General features: G+C 43.8%; 1 protein-coding gene across 2 annotated transcripts in view; it reads right to left on the reverse strand.

Annotated features, from left to right (window-relative positions):
- Window positions 1-1,944: 1,944 nt before the first annotated feature.
- Window positions 1,945-22,298, reverse strand: part of cwc27 (CWC27 spliceosome associated cyclophilin) — a 56,079-nt gene continuing 35,725 nt past the window's right edge. The window contains exons 12-14 of one of the 2 annotated variants that reach the window (XM_038971120.1): window positions 18,760-18,869; window positions 18,304-18,416; window positions 1,945-2,664 (exon numbers count right to left, since the gene is read on the reverse strand). In XM_038971120.1, coding sequence (XP_038827048.1) covers window positions 2,502-2,664; window positions 18,304-18,416; window positions 18,760-18,869 — 386 coding nt within the window. In that variant the 3' untranslated portion in view covers window positions 1,945-2,501. The remainder of the gene's footprint in view (window positions 2,665-18,303; window positions 18,417-18,759; window positions 18,870-22,298) is intronic. The other variant, XM_038971122.1, reaches the window with a different exon arrangement.

The raw sequence follows: 22,298 nt of genomic DNA on the forward strand, positions 1-22,298 counted from the left end.
ATTATATATATATTTGTTTTAATTTACAGATAGCCAGGGGCATGCTACAACACTCAGATATAATTTACAAACTAAGCATTTGTGTTTTCGTGAGTCCACCAGATAAGAGGCAGTAGGGATGACCATGACCAGGGATGTTCTCTTGATTAGTGTGTGAATTGGACAATTTTCCTGTCCCGCTAAGCATTCAAAACGTAACGAGTACTTTTAGGTGTCAAGGAAAACGTATGGAGTAAAAAGTACATCATTTTCTTTAGGAATGTAGTGAAGTAAAGGTAGTCAAAAATATAAATAGTAAAGTACAGAAACCCCCAAAAACTACTTATGTAGTTTTAAAGTATTTTTACTTAAGTACTTTACACCACTGGTTGTGACCCACCATTGGGCAGCCACTGGCATGGCTCCAGTAGGTAGTCTAACTGAAGCATGGTGCCTCACCTGTTTTACATTAGCAGCAGCTCAGACTCGGGCCAGGCCGTGGCTGGGCGACCAGGCTCATAGTGGAACATTAACTCTCCTTCCTGCTCCATATGAGAAGTTAAGCATGAACCCAGAAGAGCAGTAAAAGGCGGCTTGCCGGCCAAACTCTGCTCCTGGTCACACACATGGCAAATCTACATCATTTACCCTAACAAAACCACTACATTAAAGCAGAGAGGCTAGTCTAGTCTCAAATGCCACCCTAATCTTTGTGTAGTGCACTACTTTTGACCAGAACCACCCTATTGCAGTCCCCATATAGTACGCTATGACATATGATCAGAACCACCCTATTTTACCAGAGCCTATGGCTCTCAGTTGATGGAGTATGAAAGGAACGATACATAAAAAGAGAGGCAAGGAGGTTCGATTGTCACTAGTTCGATTTCACCACAGCTATGTGTTCCTTGCGTCAATCTGGTGAAATGACTGTGAAATGGCTGGGTGAAGGCAGATCATATCCTGCCTGACTGTTTTAACTGACAGGGTTGGAACAGAGAGGAGAGGAAGCCCTACAGACTGACTCAATGTGCATCCCAAATTTCACCCTATACAGTGCACTACTTTTGACCAGAACCATATTGGCCCTGGTCACAAGTAATGCACTATATGGGGAAAATGATGCCATTTGGAATACAACTATGGTGCTTAAATAAAGACAGAGTCAGGGACTTAATCGAGCTTTAATACCAGTTTTCACAACTTCTGCTGGAGAGCTGTTTTTATGATTCCAGTCATGTGAAGTCACACTGGCTGGCTCTGTCTACTCAGCTGCTGTTATATCAGATATGAGGAAAAGTTGGCTTTGGGCACAGATACAGGATCAGCTTACCCTCTCCAGATACTGATGTTAACTATAGGGGAACAACGCTAAACTGACCGTAGATCAACGTAAAGGGGAAACTACTGCAGCAGCTACTGTGTTCCATTGTCTCTCCTCCCTTTCTGCTTACTGCTCATTCCTCACCATAGTCAAGGTTTTCACAACACATTCTGGGTGGATCTCTCTCAGTAGTTTAAAGTAACTTCCTCTCATAATCTTCTTTCCTTAATCTCAAAAGCATACGGTGTCGTGCTGGTTTCCTCTCCATCTCAGTAGTTGCCCTTCTTGCATGAACAGTCACACTTGTCTTTGCTTACCAGTGCTGACTTTGCTGATAGCTGCTTTACTAAGGACCTTTCTGTTGCTTACTATAACTTTGATGTGTGGTTGTCTCACCTAGCTACCTTAAGATGAATGCGCTAACTGTAAATCGCTCTGGATTAGAACATCTGCTAAATGAGTCAAATGTCAAATGTAAATAGTCGAAGTTGGGTTCCTCTCCCCGTCTCCACGGACAGTAAACAATTGGACATCCCAGTGTGTATCCTCCATGTTGCGCTCACCTGCCCAAGCCAATGGTTGAGGAGTTCTTAATACAGCAAACGCAGAGAGGAATACAAACACAGCTGCACACATCAAAAGGAATTTATGTCTTATGACAAAGGTCATTTATTATCAGTACATGTTCACAACATTGGTCATCAGACATGTTGACATCAATGACTTGGACCATCATCCATCACCCTACTTTACCTGGATACCTGGGCATTTCTCAACATTTCACCTTTACTTTCCAAAACTCCCGCAATCACAACATACAGTACTGTATGACAGAAAATGAACCTATTCTTGGAAAATGTGGGTTCACGTTGCAGTTCAAAATGATACTATGTCTTGATGACGGATAGTTTTAGATTAGCTATAGCTGTCAGGTCATGTGCGTTTCCCTTTTATGAGGGATAACCCTGATGGGCTGAAGTCACATTAGCCCTGTGTTAGCCGTTCCCTTAGTTCAGATGTGAATGGATTCCAACAGCTTCTCAGAAATAGCTTTGTTTTGGTTGTTCATGGCATTCCAAGGTTCAAAGTTCACTCAGGAGAGACAGTTGTTTTTGAAGTGGTAGGTTAGAGAGGAAGAGAGGAGAGGCCTGGTCAGTCACATGGCTGGGGTTAATCTCCATGCCTAATCCCTGACCCCTCACCTCTTGGACTTCTTCTCCTTCATGATCTTCTTGCTCTCCTCTCTCCGCCGTTTGTTGACGGGGTTTCGTGGATCGGAGATCTCAAACGTGTCTTCGTCCTGCATGTTGGCATCCTTGACTTTCCTGGTTTGCTCGTCAAACTGGAGAACATGGGCCATCCTAAAATCAGAGAAAGAGGAGGTTCAAAGAACAGCAAATACAGCACTGTGATGTCAACTCAGTAAATCACATCTAGTGATATGGAACTCTCCATCTGTTCCTCTCCATCAGTTCAAATAAAATCACATTCCCTTTGAAGCCGGTGTTCTGTCACAACAGGCATTTATGGTATCAAGATGCCATGGTGGTGAGTGATGGCATTGTATTGATGGTAAAGGAACAGGCTACAACACAGCAACACGTGCCCTTATCACATTAGTGTAAGAATAAAAACATGGTACAAAATACAGGGTTGAAATGTTCCGTTCTCTTCGGGAGGAGCAGGAAGAGGATGGAGCGGAAGATGAGGAGGAGGTACGTGATGAGGAGGAATAGGAATAAGAGAAGAAAGATGACTGATATGCATGTGGAAGCATCCTTGGCTGTTCTTTTGTCCTTTGTGGACTTGCAGCAAGCAGCACCTCCGCAAAACAGAGAAAAAGGGAGAACGGCGGAATCTGAAGAGATTGTTCGGTTTGAAAAGGCAACTGTCTTCATGATTCAGCCTCTATCAACACTTTGACGAAAAACCCCTGACACGTTACCTAATAGGCCAAGCGCGTCAGTGTAACAGTTATCGATCAAACTCCCAGTATATAGATACAGTGAGAGCAGGAATTCCCGGGGAGACAGCAGAGTGGAGAGAGAGGACAAGAGGGGTGAGGCAGGTCACCGGTGTCCATCACGCAGACACATCTGCCTGGCGCAGAGGGATTTGCGCGACATGCATAACGCTCTGACAGTGTCTTGACACACCACACCTGTTTGGAGGGTTCTGATAAAGGCCATGCGTTACCAGGGGTCACGGAGCTGCAACCCCCGGGGAATTAAAAACAAGATAAAAGGGAAGATGCTATCACCAATTCACAGAAGCCGAGAGACGGAGACAAAGCCAAACCAGACGAAGAGCTTCAGGCCCAAATCTCTTTGACTGTTTGCGCTATTACAGTGATGTACTACTATTACAGGTAGTTAGTTAAAGCCCTATCTTGTCCGAATCTGCCATATCTATCATTTTTACTTGGCGGGAAGGTTATTATTCCAGCCCCAAAAACCTACCATTTTTTTTTTTTTTTTTTTACAAACTCCCAGGTCCTATATATAATATTTATCTAGTGTGAATCGTCATCCCTATGATCACTTGGCTACATAGCTGATGCCTGCCGGACTGTCCATTAATTCACGGTACTCCATTCTGTTTATTTGTGTTTTATCTGTCGGCTCTGTGTTTTAACTCAGGCTCTGTGTGTAGTTAATCCGACCCTCTCGGCCTAGTCGTCGCCATTTTTACCTGCTGTTGCTGTGTTAGCTGACTAGCTGCTGTTATCTCACCTGTTGTTTTAGCTAGCTCTCCCAATCAAGACCTGCAATCACTTTATGCCTTACTGTATGTCTCTCTCAAATATCAATATGCCTTGTATACTGTTGTTCAGGCTAGTTATCATTGTTTTGGTTTGCAATGGACCCCGTAGTTCCACTCTCCGTACCTCTGATACCTCCTTTGTCCCACCTCCCACACATGCGGTGACCTCACCCATTGAGACCAGCATGTCCAGAGATACAACCTCTCTTATCATCACCCAGTGCCTGGGCTTGCCTCCGCTGTACCCGTGCCCCACCATACCCCTGTCTGCACATTATGCCCAGAATCTATTCTACCACGCCCATAAATCTGCTCCTTTTATTCCTTGTCCCCAACGCTCTAGGCGACCAGTTTTGATAGCCTTTAGCCGCACCCTCATCCTACTACTCCTCTGTTCCTCGGGTGATGTGAAGGTAAACCCAGGCCCTGCATGTCCCCAGGCACCCTCATTTGTTGACTTCTGTGATCGAAAAAGCCTTGGCCTCATGCATGTCAACATCAGAAGCCTCCTCCCTAAGTTTGTCTTACTCACCGCTTTAGCACACTCTGCCAACCCTGATGTCCTTGCCGTGTCTGAATCCTGGCTTAGGAAGGCCACCAAAAATTCTGAGATTTCCATACCCAACTATAATACTTTCCGTCAAGATAGAACTGCCAAAGGGGGAGGAGTTGCAATCTACTGCAGAGATAGCCTGCAAAGTTCTGTCATACTTTCCAGGTCTATGCCCAAACAGTTCGAACTTCTAATTTTAAAAATTAATCTCTCCAGAAATAAGTCTCTCACTGTTGCCGCCTGCTACCGACCCCCCTCAGCTCCCAGCTGTGCCCTGGACACCATCTGTGAATTGATCGCTCCCCATCTAGCTTCAGAGTTTGTTCTGTTAGGTGACCTAAACTGGGATATGCTTAACACCCCGGCAGTCCTACAATCTAAGCTTGATGCCCTCAATCTCACACAAATCATCAAGGAACCCACCAGGTACAACCCTAAATCCGTAAACATGGGCACCCTAATAGACATTATCCTGACCAACTTGCCCTCCAAATACACCTCTGCTGTCTTCAATCAAGATCTCAGCGATCACTGCCTCATTGCCTGTATCCGCTACGGGTCCGCGGTCAAACGACCACCCCTCATCACTGTCAAACGCTCCCTAAAACACTTCTGCGAGCAGGCCTTTCTAATCGACCTGGCCCGGGTACCCTGGAAGGATATTGACCTCATCCCGTCAGTTGAGGATGCCTGGTCATTCTTTAAAAGTTACTTCCTCACCATATTAGACAAGCATGCTCCGTTCAAAAAATGCAGAACTAAGAACAGATATAGCCCTTGGTTCACTCCAGACCTGACTGCCCTCGACCAGCACAAAAACATCCTGTGGCGAACTGCAATAGCATCGAAGAGCCCCCGCGATATGCAACTGTTCAGGGAAGTCAGGAACCAATACACGCAGTCAGTCAGGAAAGCAAAGGCCAGCTTTTTCAAGCAGAAATTTGCATCCTGTAGCTCTAACTCCAAAAAGTTCTGGGATACTGTAAAGTCCATGGAGAACAATAGCACCTCCTCCCAGCTGCCCACTGCACTGAGGCTAGGTAACACGGTCACCACCGATAAATCCGTGATAATCGAAAACTTCAACAAGCATTTCTCAATGGCTGGCCATGCCTTCCTCCTGGCGACTCCAACCTTGGCCAACAGCCCCGCCCCCCCCGCTGCTACTCGCCCAAGCCTCCCCAGCTTCTCCTTTACCCATATCCAGATAGCAGATGTTCTGAAAGAGCTGGAAAACCTGGACCCATACAAATCAGCTGGGCTTGACAATCTGGACCCCCTATTTCTGAAACTGTCCGCCGCCATTGTCGCACCCCCTATTACCAGCCTGTTCAACCTCTCCTTCGTATCATCTGAGATCCCCAAGGATTGGAAAGCTGCCGCGGTCATCCCCCTCTTCAAAGGGGGAGACACCCTGGACCCAAACTGTTACAGACCTATATCCATCCTGCCCTGCCTATCTAAGGTCTTCGAAAGCCAAGTCAACAAACAGATCACTGACCATCTCGAATCCCACCGTACCTTCTCCGCTGTGCAATCCGGTTTCCGAGCCGGTCACGGGTGCACCTCAGCCACGCTCAAGGTACTAAACGATATCATAACCGCCATCGATAAAAGACATTACTGTGCAGCCGTCTTCATCGACCTGGCCAAGGCTTTCGACTCTGTCAATCACCATATTCTTATCGGCAGACTCAGTAGCCTCGGTTTTTCTAATGACTGCCTTGCCTGGTTCACCAACTACTTTGCAGACAGAGTTCAGTGTGTCAAATCGGAGGGCATGTTGTCCGGTCCTCTGGCAGTCTCTATGGGGGTACCACAGGGTTCAATTCTCGGGCCGACTCTGTTCTCTGTATATATCAATGATGTTGCTCTTGCTGCGGGCGATTCCCTGATCCACCTCTACGCAGACGACACCATTCTGTATACTTCTGGCCCTTCCTTGGACACTGTGCTATCTAACCTCCAAACGAGCTTCAATGCCATACAACACTCCTTCCGTGGCCTCCAACTGCTCTTAAACGCTAGTAAAACCAAATGCATGCTTTTCAACCGTTCGCTGCCTGCACCCGCATGCCCGACTAGCATCACCACCCTGGACGGTTCCGACCTAGAATATGTGGACATCTATAAGTACCTAGGTGTCTGGCTAGACTGCAAACTCTCCTTCCAGACTCATATCAAACATCTCCAATCCAAAATCAAATCTAGAGTCGGCTTTCTATTTCGCAACAAAGCCTCCTTCACTCACGCCGCCAAACTTACCCTAGTAAAACTGACTATCCTACCGATCCTCGACTTCGGCGATGTCATCTACAAAATAGCTTCCAATACTCTACTCAGCAAACTGGATGCAGTTTATCACAGTGCCATCCGTTTTGTTACTAAAGCACCTTATACGACCCACCACTGCGACCTGTATGCCCTAGTCGGCTGGCCCTCGCTACATGTTCGTCGTCAGACCCACTGGGTCCAGGTCATCTACAAGGCTATGCTAGGTAAAGTGCCGCCTTATCTCAGTTCACTGGTCACGATGGCTACACCCACCCGTAGCACGCGCTCCAGCAGGTGTATCTCACTGATCATCCCTAAAGCCAAAACCTCATTTGGACGCCTTTCCTTCCAGTTCTCTGCTGCCTGCGACTGGAACGAATTGCAAAAATCTCTGAAGTTGGAGACTTTTATCTCCCTCAACAACTTTAAACATCTGCTATCCGAGCAGCTAACCGATCGCTGCAGCTGTACATAGTCCATCGGTATATAGCCCACCCAATTTACCTACCTCACCCCCCATACTGCTTTTATTTATTTACTTTTCTGCTCTTTTGCACATCAGTATCTCTACTTGCACATGATCATCTGATGATTTATCACTCCAGTGTTAATCTGCTAAATTGTAATTATTCGATTTATTGCCTACCTCCTCATGCCTTTTGCACACATTGTATATAGATTCTCTTTTTTTCTACCATGTTATTGACTTGTTTATTGTTTACTCCATGTGTAACTCTGTGTTGTTGTCTGTTCTCACTGCTATGCTTTATCTTGGCCAGGTCGCAGTTGCAAATGAGAACTTGTTCTCAACTAGCCTACCTGGTTAAATAAAGGTGAAAAAAAAAAAAAAAAAAAATCCCTGTGTTTTGAGGGATATTACAGAGTTTTACAGTGCTGCACCCAGTTTGGGCAAGAACATGAGAACAAATTGATGCCAAGAGCTATGTACAAAGTGTTATGCAAACAAAGTCCTATGCACATAGCCTACAGATGAGTTCTGTTTTGTCATATATCAACGTTCCCAGTGACTATTTGTCTTTTTTAAAAGATTAAGTAAATGATAGTGCGCCAATGAATTGATAAATTGCCGAATACATCAGTTAACTAAATGTCTGCATACAGTTCATGGTTCTTATTGATACTATTTATACTTTCTCCTAACTGAAAGCCAATATTAGGCTATTCCTAGACAAGTTTAAATACACTACATGGTCAAAAGTATGTGGACACCTGCTTGTCAAACATCTCATTCCAAAATCAAGGGCATTAATATGGAGTTGGTCCCCCCTTTGCTGCTATAACAGCCTCCACTCTTCTGGGAAGGCTGTTCACTAGATGTTGGAACATTGCTGCAGGGACTTGCTTCCATTCAGCCACAAGAGCATTAGTGAGGTAGGGCACTGATGTTCGGCGATTAGGCCCCCTGTTCAATGGGGTTGAGGTCAGGGCTCTGTGCAGGCCAGTCAAGTTCTTCCACACCGATCTCAACAAAATATTTCTGTATGGACCTTGCTTTGTGCACAGGGGTATTGTCATGCTGAAACAGGAAAGGGCCTTCCCTAAACAGTTGCCACAAAGTTGGAAGCACAGAATCGTCTAGAATGCCATTGTCTGCTGTAGCGTTATGATTTCCCTTCACTGGAACTAAGGGGCTTAGCCCGAACCACGAAAAACAGCCCCAGACCATTACTCCTCCTCCTCCAAACTTTACAGTTGGAACTATGCATTGGGGCAGGTAGCGTTCTCCTGGCATCCGCCAAACCCAGATTTGTTTGTCGGACTGCCAGATGGTGAAGCGTGATTCATCACTCCAGAGAACACGTTTCCACTGCTCCAGAGTCCAATGGGGGCAAGCTTTACACCACTCCAGCCGACGCTTGGCAATGCACATGGTGATCTTAGGCTTGCGTGCGGCTGGTCGGCCATGGAAACCCATTTCATGAAGCTCCCGGTGAACACTTCTTGTGCTGACAATGCTTCCAGTGGCAGTTTGGAACTCGGTAGTGAGTTTTGCAACCGAGGACAGATGAATTTTACGCGCTGTGCGCTTCAGCACTCGGCGATCCCATTCTGTGAGCTTGTGTGGCCTACCACTTCGCGGCTGAGCTGTTGTTGCTCCTAGACGTTGCCACCTCAAAATAACAGCACTTACAGTTGACTGGGGCAGCTCTAGCAGGGCAAAAATTTGACAAACTGACTTGTTGGAAAGGTGGCATCCTATGACGGTGCCAGGTTAAAAGTCACTGAGCTCTTCAGCAAGGCCATTCTACTGTCCATGTTTGTCTATGGCGATTGCATGGCTGTGTGCTCAATTTTATACACCTGTCAGCAACGGGTGTGGCTGAAATAGCCAAACCCACTAATTTGAAGGGGTGTCGACATACTTTTGTATATATAGTGTATTTCATAGCGGTTTAGATGGTACAATAAATCTCTACACATTGCTTGTTTTGTCATATAAACTGACATTAGGCAAACTATTAGAAATTTAGCAACCAGGAAATGGCGGAGCGATTCCTGCATATTTCAACCAGTTTAGCTGGCAGCCGTTTTGCACCGTTCATGCCTAGAACAGCCTCCAGTCTTCCATCATAACAGTATATAAAAAGAAGAAAAAAAAGATTTACAGGGGGCAATTTCATAAAAACGAATCCCGTCCGAATCGGACAATGGAAAAACAGACAAGCTGGGGTATTACTTACATAATGAACGTTCTATAGTAATAGAATATAAGCCAACTTATTGCCATACGAGTTCTGCTGTATGGTCCTAGGGACAGATCCCCTTTAATCAGCCACTAAGATCACATTGAAATGTGTGTCCTCCTTGTATGTGTGTGTTGGATGGCGTGTGTCTGAGTGTGCACTTGAGTCTGTATGCGAAGCTAAGTGTACAGTATGAGTGTATTTTTGTCAGATGGCTTGTCTGTGTGTGTCTATGTGTGTGTGTCTGCCCATGTGCTTCGGTGAAGCATGTGTATATAGCGGTCCTTGGTAGCTCAGTTGGTAGAGCATAAAAACATCTGCTAAATGGCATATTATATATACACTGAGTGTACAAAACATTAAGAACACCTTCCTAATATTGAGTTGCACCCCCCCCCTTTTGCCCTCAAGACAGCCTCAATTCCTCGGGGTATGAACTGTACAAGGTGTCGAAAGCGTTCCACAGGGATGCTGGCCCATGTTGACTCCAATGCTTTCCACAGTTGTGTCAAGTAGGCTGGATGTCCTTTGGGTGGCGGAGCATTCTTAATACACACGGGGAACCGTTGAGCGTTAAAAACCCAGCAGCGTTGCAGTGCTTGATACAAACCGGTGTGCCTGGCACCTACTACCATACCCCGTTCAAAGGCACTTGATTATTTTGTCTTGCCCATTCACCCTCTGAATGGCACACCCACACAATCAATGTCTCAATTGTCTCAATGCTTAAAAATCCTTCTTTGGCCTGTCTCCTCCCTTTCATCTACACAGATTGAAGTGGATTTAACAAGTGACATTTAACAGCTTTCACCTGGTCAGTCTATGTCATGGAAAGAGCAGGTGTTCATAATGTTTTATACACTCAGTGTATGTGTTTGTATGTGTAGGGCTGCACAATACGGGCAACATATCTAATTGCAATTTTTGTACCAAATACTGCAATTTTACTTGCGTATATAGATCAAAACACTTGGGAAAACTGTTGGAATCATAGAAATGGAATGATCATTCTAATTTCATGGTTGGAATACTGTGGACACTTGGAATGCAGTTTAGGTTGGCATGAAAACGAATGAAGAAAAATATGGGAGGAGATGGTTGTGACAGAGTAGGAACCAAAGTGTTGGTCAGTGTTTCCCAGGCGACCCTAATTAGATTTAAATAGATATGTACGTTCAGACAAAGATGTTAGAACATTCTTCGCCTTGTTCTCTCTGATTAAGAAACAAGCTGTTGCACCACGGGTTCCGGCCTGTATTAGAGTAAAAGTTTGCTAGCAAGATTTTCCGTATCTCACTGGCCTTAGCTAGCAAAAATGTGTTTCAGCTCCTAATGCTAATTGTTAGCTAGCTAGCTAAATCCAGTGAGATACGGACACATTTGTAGCTTGCAGAGAGCAAGTTACACAAGCGAATAGTCAAATATAGAAATGTTGATTTATGTTAAGAAGCAAAGTGGAACGCTGCCTACTGCAGTTCTTGTTTGGAAAAATCTGTAGACTGCACGCTGTGGTTTGGTCAATGGAGGCAGAGTGAATTCCCGAGCACAAGGAGAGTGACATGGGGGCGAGGCTTGAAGTGCGTGGGATTGGGAAGCAGCCTTAAGAAAGAGGGAGGGAGAATCGTGCAGCCTTATGTGTTTGTCTGCCTTTTAGTCTGCCTGGGTACATAGGTAAAGCATGTGTGTGTGCTCTGCAGTCCCCCCTCCTGTGTTCATGTGAACTGGGCAGTGGTAGTGACAGCTCATCCAGGATGTCATGGTGGCTCTACTCTGGCAGACTGAGGAGTCCTGCAGTGCGAGGCGGACCGCTACCATAATTTGTCTAGCAGCCTCAGTGATGACAGGAACACAGCCTCATTGCCCAGACTACAGAACAGTGTGTGTATGTGTGTGTGTATATGTATACACACAGTGACTTCAGAAAGTATTCACACCCCTTGACCTTTTCCACATTTTGTTGTGTTACAGCCGGAATTTAAAATGGATTAAATTGAGATTGTGTCAATCTACACACAACACCCCATAGTGTCAAAGTGGTATGATGTTTTTCTAAATGTTTGCAAATTAATAAAAAATTAAAAGCTCAAATGTCTTGAGTCAATAAGTATTCAACACCTTTGTTATGGCAAGCCTAAATAAGTTCAGGAGTAAAAATGTGCTTAAGAAGTCACATAATAAATTGCATAGACACACTGTGTGCAAAAATAGTAACAAGATTTTTGAAAGACTACCCTATCTCTGTACCCCACACATACAAGTATCTGTAAGGTCCTTCAGTTGAGCAGTGAATTTCAAACACAGATGCAACGCCAAAGACCATGGAGGTTTTCCAATGCCTCACAAAGGGCACCTATTGGTAGATGGGTAAAAAAAAAAGAAAAGAAGCAGACATTAAATATCCCTTTGAGCATGGTGAAGTTATTAATTACACTTTGGATGGTGAATCAATACACCCAGTCACTACAAAGATACAGGTGTTATTCCTAACTCAGTTGCCGGAGAGGAAGGAAACCACTCAGGGATTTCACCATGAAGCCAACGGTGACTTAAAAACAGTTACAGTTTAATGGCTGTTATAGGAAAAAAATGAGGATGGATCAACAACACTGTAGTTACTCCACAGTACTAACCTAAATGACAGAGTGAAAAGAGGTGAAAATTAAAATACATATTTATTCCACTTTGTAACAACAAAATGTGGAAAAAGTGAAGTGGTGTGAATACTTTCTGAAGGCACTGTATATGTGTATGTGTGCCAGGCTCTGGGCTCCCACCATTCAGCGCTCCAGTCTGCTTATCAAACCCACTCTCTACCCAGAAGCCTCAGAACTCAGAAGCCTTTCCTCTATTTGTTTTTCTTTCGCTTTCTGAAAAGAGGGAGGAAAGAGGGGTGGGGGTGGGGCGACAGAGGCTCTATGGCTGGCTTCTTGGAGTGAGAGTGTGTGTGTGTGTGTGTGTGTGTGTGTGTGTGTGTGTGTGTGTGTGTGTGTGTGTGTGTGTTAGCAGAGCGATCTAGAAAGTATAACGTTTGTAGACCCAGACGGAGTAGTTTACAGTCCCCTGGCCCAGACTTGACTTGGGGAGTCTGACCTGTAGTAACCCAATAGTTCCTGTACCAGAGCTCGCAGAGTGGCACAGACATCCTACGCTAGTGCGTGGCTGGCGGGTGTTGTTCTAGATTAGGTCTGCAGCCCAAATGACACCCTATTCCCTATATAGTGCACTACTTCTTACCAGAGCCCTGGGCACCATTTGGGACCCGGGGTGCCTTTTGGGACACAGCCTGGGACTGCTAGGCTACTGTGCCCCTGTCTTCCCTCCTCCTCCTCCTCCTCCTGTCTCATACCTAGCTGGCTGGCGGGGGCCAAACAGTGAGACTGAGCTGGGGGCCTGGCTGGCTGAGACTAATAGCAACTACAGGTTTTGTTATTCTAAATCTCTCACACAGACACTTTCCTCGAAGTTCAAACACATGGGATTCATTTCAGCCCTCTGACTCTCTCTCGCTCTCTATATATTGAGGTCTGAGAGAGAGACTCAGAGGTCTGTTGGTGAAAATCAGAATGGGAGAGGAAAACACGATGTAAAAGCTGATTTCCTGACTGTGGCTCTGTCTGCCCACTGAGGGAAACGGCAGAGAGACCAGGCTCTGCAAACACACACACACTGCTGTCTTCATTGCCTTCAATAAACTGGTATATCTGAAGTATTGGCACGGCGTCAGGTGCCAATACACAGACACACGGCCGTGTTTTAACTCCCAGCAGGAGCCGCTCCACAGGGCAATGTGTTAGCTAGCTTGTTTCCTGTAGGCTGGAGCCCTCCCTCCCTCTCCCTCCGTGTCTCTGCGTCTCGCTCTCAGTGAGTCGTCAGTACTGCGGTGAGGCTCTCTGTTCTGGTCAGGACACAGCAGGACGTTGAAAACACATCAGCAGCAGAGAGGAGAAACGTCAAAACACAATCCATCTTGAGGAGGTAATCAAATTGAAAAATAGAACCGAAATAGACCATAAATGTGACCGGCCGGGGGAGAAAAAAATGGAATTCCATATGCATCTGATTTGTCTGACAGAAGGAGCGGTGCGAGCCAACAGACTACAGTACTGAACAGTGTCCTCCTAACTGTAGTGTACATCACATTCTATAGCTTCAGCCTGCACACACTAAAACCTTAGAGAAACATCCCTATACTTCCCAATGTGCTAGTTTCTTACACAGTGGCAACTCAATGTTGTCTTGTGTAAAACACAGATTAGGGACACAGACAAACCCTTCATTCCTGGTATAAGGCCTAGATGGTAGAGAAAGTGGCATCCACTATTACTGTAGAGCTGTGCCGAGGGTCGGGAACGGCCTTTACAACACACACATCTGTACTCATGAAGACACACACAGGTAGTCGCACCACACACACACACACACAAAATGAGCCAAGCCTACTAAGACAAAACAAAGTATGTCAAAGTAGAGAGAAATAAACATGCCCATGTTAGAGCAATGCTTTCACCTGGCTGGCAGTCTGTGTTTCTGAGAGTACGGAAACTAAAACCTAAGGCTGGCACCCAGGCCATAGCTACATCTACAGTGCGTTCGGAAAGTATTCAGACCCCTTGACTTTGTTCAATTGATTATACACATTTTTTCCCTCATCAATCTACACACAATACCCCATAATGACAAAGCGAAAATAGGTTCAGAAATGTTTGCAAATGTAGAAACAAAATAAAAAACAGAAATGCCTTATTTGCATAAGTATTCAGACTCTTTGCTATGAGACTCAAAATTGAGCTCAGGTGCATCCTGTTTCTATTGATCATTCTTGAGATGTTTCTACAACTCGATTGTAGTTCACCTGTGGTAAATTCCATTGATTGGACATGATTTGGAAAGGCACACACCTGTCTATATAAGGTCCCACAGCTGACCGTGCGTATCAGAGCAAAAACCAAGCCATGTCAAAGGAATTGTCAAAGAGCTCCGAGACAGGATTGTGACAAGGCACAGATATGGGGAAGGGTACCAAAACATTTCTGCAGCTCTGAAGGTCCCCAAGAACACAGTGGCCTCCATCATTCTTAAATGAAAGAAGTTTGGAACCACCAAGACTCTTCCTAGAGCTGGTCGCCGGGCCAAACTGAACAATCGGGGGAGAAGGGCCTTGGTCTGGGGGGTGACCAAGAAACCGATGGTCAGTCTGACAGAGCTCTAGAGTTCCTCTGTGGAGATGGGAGAAACTTCCAGAAGGAAAACCATCTCTGCAGCACTCCACCAATCAGGCCTTTATGGTATAGTGGCCAGACGGAAGCCACTCCTGAGTAAAAGGCACATGATAGCCCGCTTGGAGTTTGCCAAAAGGAACCTAAAGTCTCTCAGACCAAGAGAAACAAGATTCTCTGGTTTAATGAAACCAAGATTGAACTCTTTGGCCTGAATGTCACGTCTGGAGGAAACCTGGCACCATCTCTATCTACAGTGAAGCATAGTTGTGGCAGCGGGACAAGTCTCTGAATCCTTGAGTGGCCCAGCCAGAGCCTGACATTGAACCCAATCGAACATCTTTGGAGAGACCTGAAAATAGCTGTACAGCAACGCTCCCCATCCAACCTGACAGAGCTTGAGAGGATCTGCAGAGAAGAATGGGAGAAACTCACCAAATACAGGTGAGCCAACCTTGTAGCGTCATACCCAAGAAGACTCGAGGTTGTAATCGCTGCCAAAGGTGCTTCAACAAAGTACTGAGTAAAGTGTCTGAATACTTATGTAAATGTGATAGTTTTTATTTTATAGTGTGTACGTAGTGCGTACGTAGTGCGTAGAGCCCAGTACATCACTGGGGCTAAGCTTCCTGCCATCCAGGACCTCTACACCAGGCGGTGTCAGAGGAAGGCCCTAAAAATTGTCAAAGACCCCAGCCAAAAAGTAAAGGGGTCTGAATACTTTCCGAATGCACTGTATATAATCTAGAGCCGTCAGAGTGTGTTGATCCACTGTATAAAGTTCAACAGTGTGTCAAGTCGTTAAGGAGCAGCTCCTCAGGCCTGTGTTATGACTGGCCATTAACAGACATAACATATCTGTTACAGGATAGGGGGGGGGGGGGGGGGGGGGATGGATGGTGGATGGGCTGCTCTGGCTGGCACACTAGAACTGGTAACAACAGTAGGGCTCGTCCTGAATGGCACCCTATTCCATCAATGTCATGACGTTGAATCAACGTGGAAAACTGGTTGGATCTGCAAAAAGTCCTCGACGTAAGGGCATTTCCGTCTTTTCATCCCCAACTTTTAATCTAAATCCAATGACACGGTGCCATTTTTTGTTGATTTCAAGTTGAATTCACGTTAGTTTGACAACTCATCCAAATGTAAATCAAAACTAGATGTTGAACTGACTTCTGTGCCCAGTGGGACACTTTGCTTAGGACTTATTGCAAGTAAGGCTGTTCCCGACTAAAAAAAAATCTTGGTTGACCGAGAGTCATCCTGACAGATCATGTGTGTTTGAATAAAATCAACTACATATGCACTGAGCTTGTTTGGTGCTTTAAGCACACGGTTTGATTAAATAATGGAGACACAAAAGTGACTCAAGAAAGAGCCCGATGGTCACACTGTGTTAAAAATAGTAGCGAGACCTGCGTGCATATTATGTGTGACAAACAGGTGCTGTTAGATGACAGTATTATTTTTCTGCCTGTTGGGAACAGTGTAAACACTAAATAAATTGTAAGTAATACAAGTCTGTTCTAACGAAAAACCTTTGTAAAGCCTTTATTACAGCATAACAAAAATCTAAAAATAGCCGAATCTGTAAAATTGCTTTATCCAACATATTGCTGTTGTATATTAAACAAACAAAACAGGCAAAAGAAGCAAGATCTGTCATATTTATGTAGATATTTGTGACTAGTTTCAGGAAACTAGGCGTATGTCGCGGGTCACTACTTCACAGGAACACATTTGAACTAAAACTTTTTTTTTTCAAAATGTGTTTTTTTGGGCAGAAATGCCTTCTGGAACATGTGAACTTTCATGTGCCTTAATAACAAACGTGTATGCCATCTGTAAATACGAATACAATTGTTAAATTATGAGCCTAGTTGGTTTAGCCACTAAAGTAAGCAACCTTCCCGCTAGCTATGATAGGCTGAGATAATGAATGGCTGGACATGCCGAGACATGAGTTCGGATTGGTCTGCCATATAGCACTCTTCTGTCTATTTAAGCTGGTCAGTATATGTAGGTAATCCTGCTTTAAAAAAATATATATATATTGTGTAGTAGAACTGCATAAGTGTTGCTCTCCATTATCATGATTTGGGATTATGGTTCATTGTTTAGCTAGCTACATGTCTTATCAAAAGACTCCACTATGCAAGTATTAATTTCAATAGAATGTCACTGCTAGCTACATTTTCAGATATTACACGTTTCTAATTTGGCAGAAAGTAATTTTCATTTCAAGTTAAAGTGTAAAGTGTACTGTTAGCTAGCCAGCTAACATTAGCTGGCTGGCTCGCTAGCTAACGTTACGTGTATGATCTTATTATTCGTATCTCAGAGCCATTTGCTTTGCTAGTTATAGCCTAATGTTAACTAGCTAACATTGAACCTGGTTGGTTAGCTACCTGCAGATTAATGCAGGGTAGTAACATCATGAGTTAGAATTATGGTACATTGTTTACCTAGCTAGCTATTATGGTTCATTGTTTACCTAGCTAGCTGTTTGCAAGTAACCATTTCAATAGAATGTCACTGCGACAACTGTTGATAGACGTAGCTAGTAAATTCGCTCTGGCTATCTACTCCGATTTCAGAGCACTCTCGTCCGAGAGAGCGCAGAATAACTGACGAAATTTACGAACTCTCAACACCTGTTAAATATGGCCGGTGTCAGTAAACGTTGACAAAAAAAAACGTCAATTGTTGCAAGCTCTGGATAATATGAAAACAGCCTAACCAGCTCTGCTAGGGTGAGTAAAATGGTCAGTGAGCTATTCTCTCATTTGTGTCTGGAAGTACACTAACGTTAGCCAGTTAGCTTGGGTGCTTGACTGATGTTGTTAGGACCGAACGCTCAGATGAACCCTTAAAGAGAGTTTGTATCGCAACTAAAGTTGCATAAATAACTCTAAATTATGCATATAGGAGGAACTGTTTCTTTGTTAAACGCTCAACAGAGAATAGTCGCTTGTGCGAACTTCCTCGTAAATCGTTTGGGAAAAATATCCTTAATTTATTCAGCTATGTTCAATTGTATTCTTCTTACCATAAAATAATATAAAATAATGCCACAGGAATTATAAGCAAATATTGCCTGCTAAATTAACTAGTGTAGCCCACAGCCATATGGCATAGCCAGAGCAGGGTCTAACATAAGGACGACTCAGAATATGCTATTCTGTTCTTCTGAAATAGGGTACATTTTCTTCAAATCATGTTTCTTTAGACCTGCCTAAAATAAATAATGGTTTTATTGTGATGGTGTTGGCTATATTAAATGGATTTATTGAACTTTTTCAAATGTAAATGTTCCAAAGGTTCACATCATTGGCTTGTAGGCTATGTGTGGAAGCCCGGAGATGCTAAATGTCTGGGATATTTTATGTTAATTAACGGTCAATTACCTTGAGACCGGCAGTCATTTGCATGACAATCACCGTCTGACAAAATATCATGACCGCCAGAACGCTAACCATAACGTACCATCCTTTGTCGTCGTCCTCTGCCAGCTCCTCTGGGGCCTCCTCAGGGGCCTCGGAGGTCTCAGTGATGGCTGAAGACAGCTTGGACTTGAATCGGTCCAGCAGCGCCATTGTCTACAAGACAATCAGCTTAACGGTCACTGGGAGATCTGGGTCACTAACAAAACAAAATCTTAAGATCTAACGCTCATCTAAGTCTTAGACTTTCACCTCAACCCCGTTGTATCAAGAAAAAAATGCACTGCTGGTCATTTATATGCGTTTGATGTCATCATTAATGTCATCAACACTATAATCCCAGAGCTCCAACTGACCTCAATGAGGACCAGTATGAAAATGTACGCACTAACTACTGAAAGTCGCTCTGGATAAGAGCGTCTGCTAAATAACTAAAATGTAATATGTGTAGAGAGTAAATGACAGCTGACACAGTTTTGAGTAATGACTCCTCTGTTACCTGTGCTTCTCTGCTGGATCCCTTCTTCAGTTTCTGTTTCCTCATGTCTTCATATTTCTGCTTGCCCTCCAGGTACTCCGCCACCGCTTCGCTGCCTGGCTTCTTCTCTTCTATAGGGACACAGTAAGGTACTAGTTAGTTAACCGTCAGTTAATTGTTAGTTAATAGTCGGCTAGCAAACTTTGATATACTAAGTCATTGCCCCGCTGTCTGTCTGACTTTTTGTCTTCTACAGGAAGTTAATACAGTTAGTTATTTAGCAGTTAATTTACAGTTAGCCTAGTTAATGTATCACATTAAGCAGTGACAATAGCAAAAAACACTATCAGACACAATGCAGAGGAAAAAACATCCAACATGTAAAAACCATCTGAAGCTCTGCGTCGTCATTAGTAAGAGATAGCTCAGAGAGAGGGACCCGTCATCGGGTCACAGTGACAAACACAAACTCAATTGATCTGATTTGAGGGAAAGATCCACTACTGCATGGCTAACAGATCCAGCAGGATGACTGATGGGCTCCAAGTTTAACAAGGAAACCCCTTTCTTCTGCCATGAGACCCCTCTCTTTCTGCTCTGCGTCAGAGCCAGCCACATCCAACATAGTGTAAATGTTCCCAATGAAAAAAGAAAAAAAAGAAAACGTCTGAATTCTTCAACTTCAGCCTTGAGACTGGATGGAGACTGCTCAGGGAAAGTACACCTCTGGGCAAGGAGGGTTTAAATGAGAAAACCAAGTGGCTCTACATTTTTGCCTCAAATAAGTGGACATACCTTGTATTATTCAAGCACAACAATACTTACAAAGGCACAGTAGTAGGTCTACTTAATACTTTAATTCGTTATCTGTACACTGAAATTAACCTTAGTAATTTGCCAAGTGAGGATACAGAATACAACATCAAAACACTGTAGAATGTAGTGCCCTTAATCCACCACCATATTTTACATTTACATCCTTATTTTGACACCAAACCCACCACTAGTGTGGTGACCAAAGAGCACTAATTTCATGTCATATGACCATATCACCGTTTCTAGTCCAAGTGCCAATGCCTTTTAGCAAACTACAGGCATTTACATTTGCTGGATGACAGGAAAAGTGAGTTTTTTGGCCACGCACACCAGTGGTGGGTTTGGGGTTGAAATAAGCATGCATAAGCAGAAATGAACCCCATACATACTGTACAATATGGTGGTAGATCTTTAATGTCCTGGGGCCCTTGTTAAGGTCAACGGCATCATGAGCTTTAACCAGTAACAGCACATTTTAGCCCGAAACATGGTTGCCTTTTCCTGGAGGCTGAAACTTGGCCGCAAGTGGATATTCCAGCAATAACCCCAAGCACATATCACAATTCCTAAAGAAATGGTTAATTGATCCCAAAATCACACCCTGATCTGTTTCACCTGTCTTTGTGCTTGGTCTCCACCCCCTACAGGTGTCGCCCATCTTCCCCATTATCCCCTGTGTTTTTATACCTGTGTTCTCTGTTTGTCTGTTGCCAGTTCGCCTTATCTTGTCAGGTCTTACCAGCGTTCTTTCCCGCCTTCCTGTTTCCCTAGTTATGTCCTAGTTTTTCCTGGTTCTGACCTTTCTACCTGCCCTGACCCTGCCTGCCATCCTGTACCTGCCTGACTCTGACCTGATCACGAACCTCTGCCTGCCCTGTGTTTCTAATAAATCATCTGAGAACTGTACTATCCGCCTCCCATGTCTACATATGGGTCATCTCCTGAGTCGCGATAATCTCAGTCTGCGGACTTGAACACTATTGAAAACCTGTGGTTGGAATTGAAGAGGGCAGTCCATAAGCGCAGACAAAGGATATGGAAAGATTATGTATGGAGGAATGGTCTAAGATCCCTCCCAATGTGTTCTCCAATCTCATGAAACATTTTAAAAAGGCTCAGTGCCGTTATCGTCGCAAGGTTAGGTATTGAAAACAGGGGTGTCAATAACCCCCCCTATTAAAAATAAATCTATTTCTCTGAGCAATTGTATTAGTATTTTATTTATCCTTTATTTTACCAGGTAAGTTGACTGAGAACACATTCTCATTTGCAGCAACGACCTGGGGAATAGTTACAGAGGAGGGGGATGAAAGAGCCAATTGTAAACTGGGGATTATTAGGTGACCGTGATGGTTTGAGGGCCAGATTGGGAATTTAGCCAGGACACCGGGGTTAACACCCCTACTCTTACGATAAGTGCCATGGGATCTTTAATGACCTCAGAGAGTCAGGACACCCCGTTTAACGTCCCATCCGAAAGACGGCACCCTACACAGGGCAGTGTCCCCAATCACTGCCCTGGGGCTTTGGGATATTTTTAGACCAGAGGAAAGAGTGCCTCCTACTGGCCCTCCCAACACCACTTCCAGCAGCATCTAGTCTCCCATCCAGGGACTGACCAGGACCAACCCTGCTTAGCTTCAGAAGCTAGCCAGCAGTGGTATGCAGGGTGGTATGCTGCTGGCATACAAAATAAAATATTATAATTTTCAATTTTTTTGAAGCATACAATATAGCTTAGTATTTGTATTATTTATTTTATACAATTTTTTTTGCTCATCTTTATCAAGGGTGCCAATAATTTTGGACCTGACTGTAGATCATGGATCAAAGCGTTCCAACACTGTTTCCATACTAGGTCAAAATCCACATGCAGGCCTTGGGAGTGAAGGAGAATCTCCAAGCAATTCTATAAGCTAAAGTGGGCAATCTGCAGTTGAAACAATAAGCTGAGGGATGGGACTGAAGAAATGTAACCACTCTCAAATTCATATACAAAGCTATGGATGCAAGGACTGATCATCCATGATATCAAAATGATATTTTTAACAATGTTTTAAGGCTATATAGTATGCTTACATTTACTTTATTGACAAACATTGGAATAAAACAAAAACATGTGGGGTTCTGATGGGGTACGACAGTTAAACTAAGCTCATGAGGAATTTATTAGCAGTGATGTAAAGTACTTAAGTACTATCTTTAGCAGTGGTGTACTACTTAAGTAGTTTTTGGGGGTATCTGTACTTTACTATTTATATATTTGACAACTTTTACTTTTATTTCACTACATTCCTAAAGAAAATGATCTACTTTTTCGCCATACATTTTCCCTGACACACAATTCAAGCACTACTTCTCAATAGCACATCCCTGGTCATCACTCCTGCATCTGATCTGGCAGACTCACTAAACACAAATGCTTCATTGTAAATCAAATAAAAAAGACAATTGTGCCGGCTGGTTTGCGGAATATAAGGAATTTGAAATGATTTATACTTTTACTTTTGATACTTCAGTACATTTTAGCGATTACATTTTCCTTTTGATACTTAAGTATATTTAAAACCAAATACTTGTAGACTTTTACTCAAGTAGTATTTTACTGGGTCACTTTCCCTTTTCTGAGTCATTTTTTATATTGGTGTCATTAAATAAGTATGACAATTGGGTACTATAAGTTAAATTCTTCAATAATCAAATGGGTACATATCATTAATTTGTTCTTCCAATGGTTCATGTCT

The sequence above is a fragment of the Salvelinus namaycush genome, chromosome 31 (assembly GCF_016432855.1).
Source record: "Salvelinus namaycush isolate Seneca chromosome 31, SaNama_1.0, whole genome shotgun sequence".
NCBI lineage: Eukaryota > Metazoa > Chordata > Actinopteri > Salmoniformes > Salmonidae > Salvelinus > Salvelinus namaycush.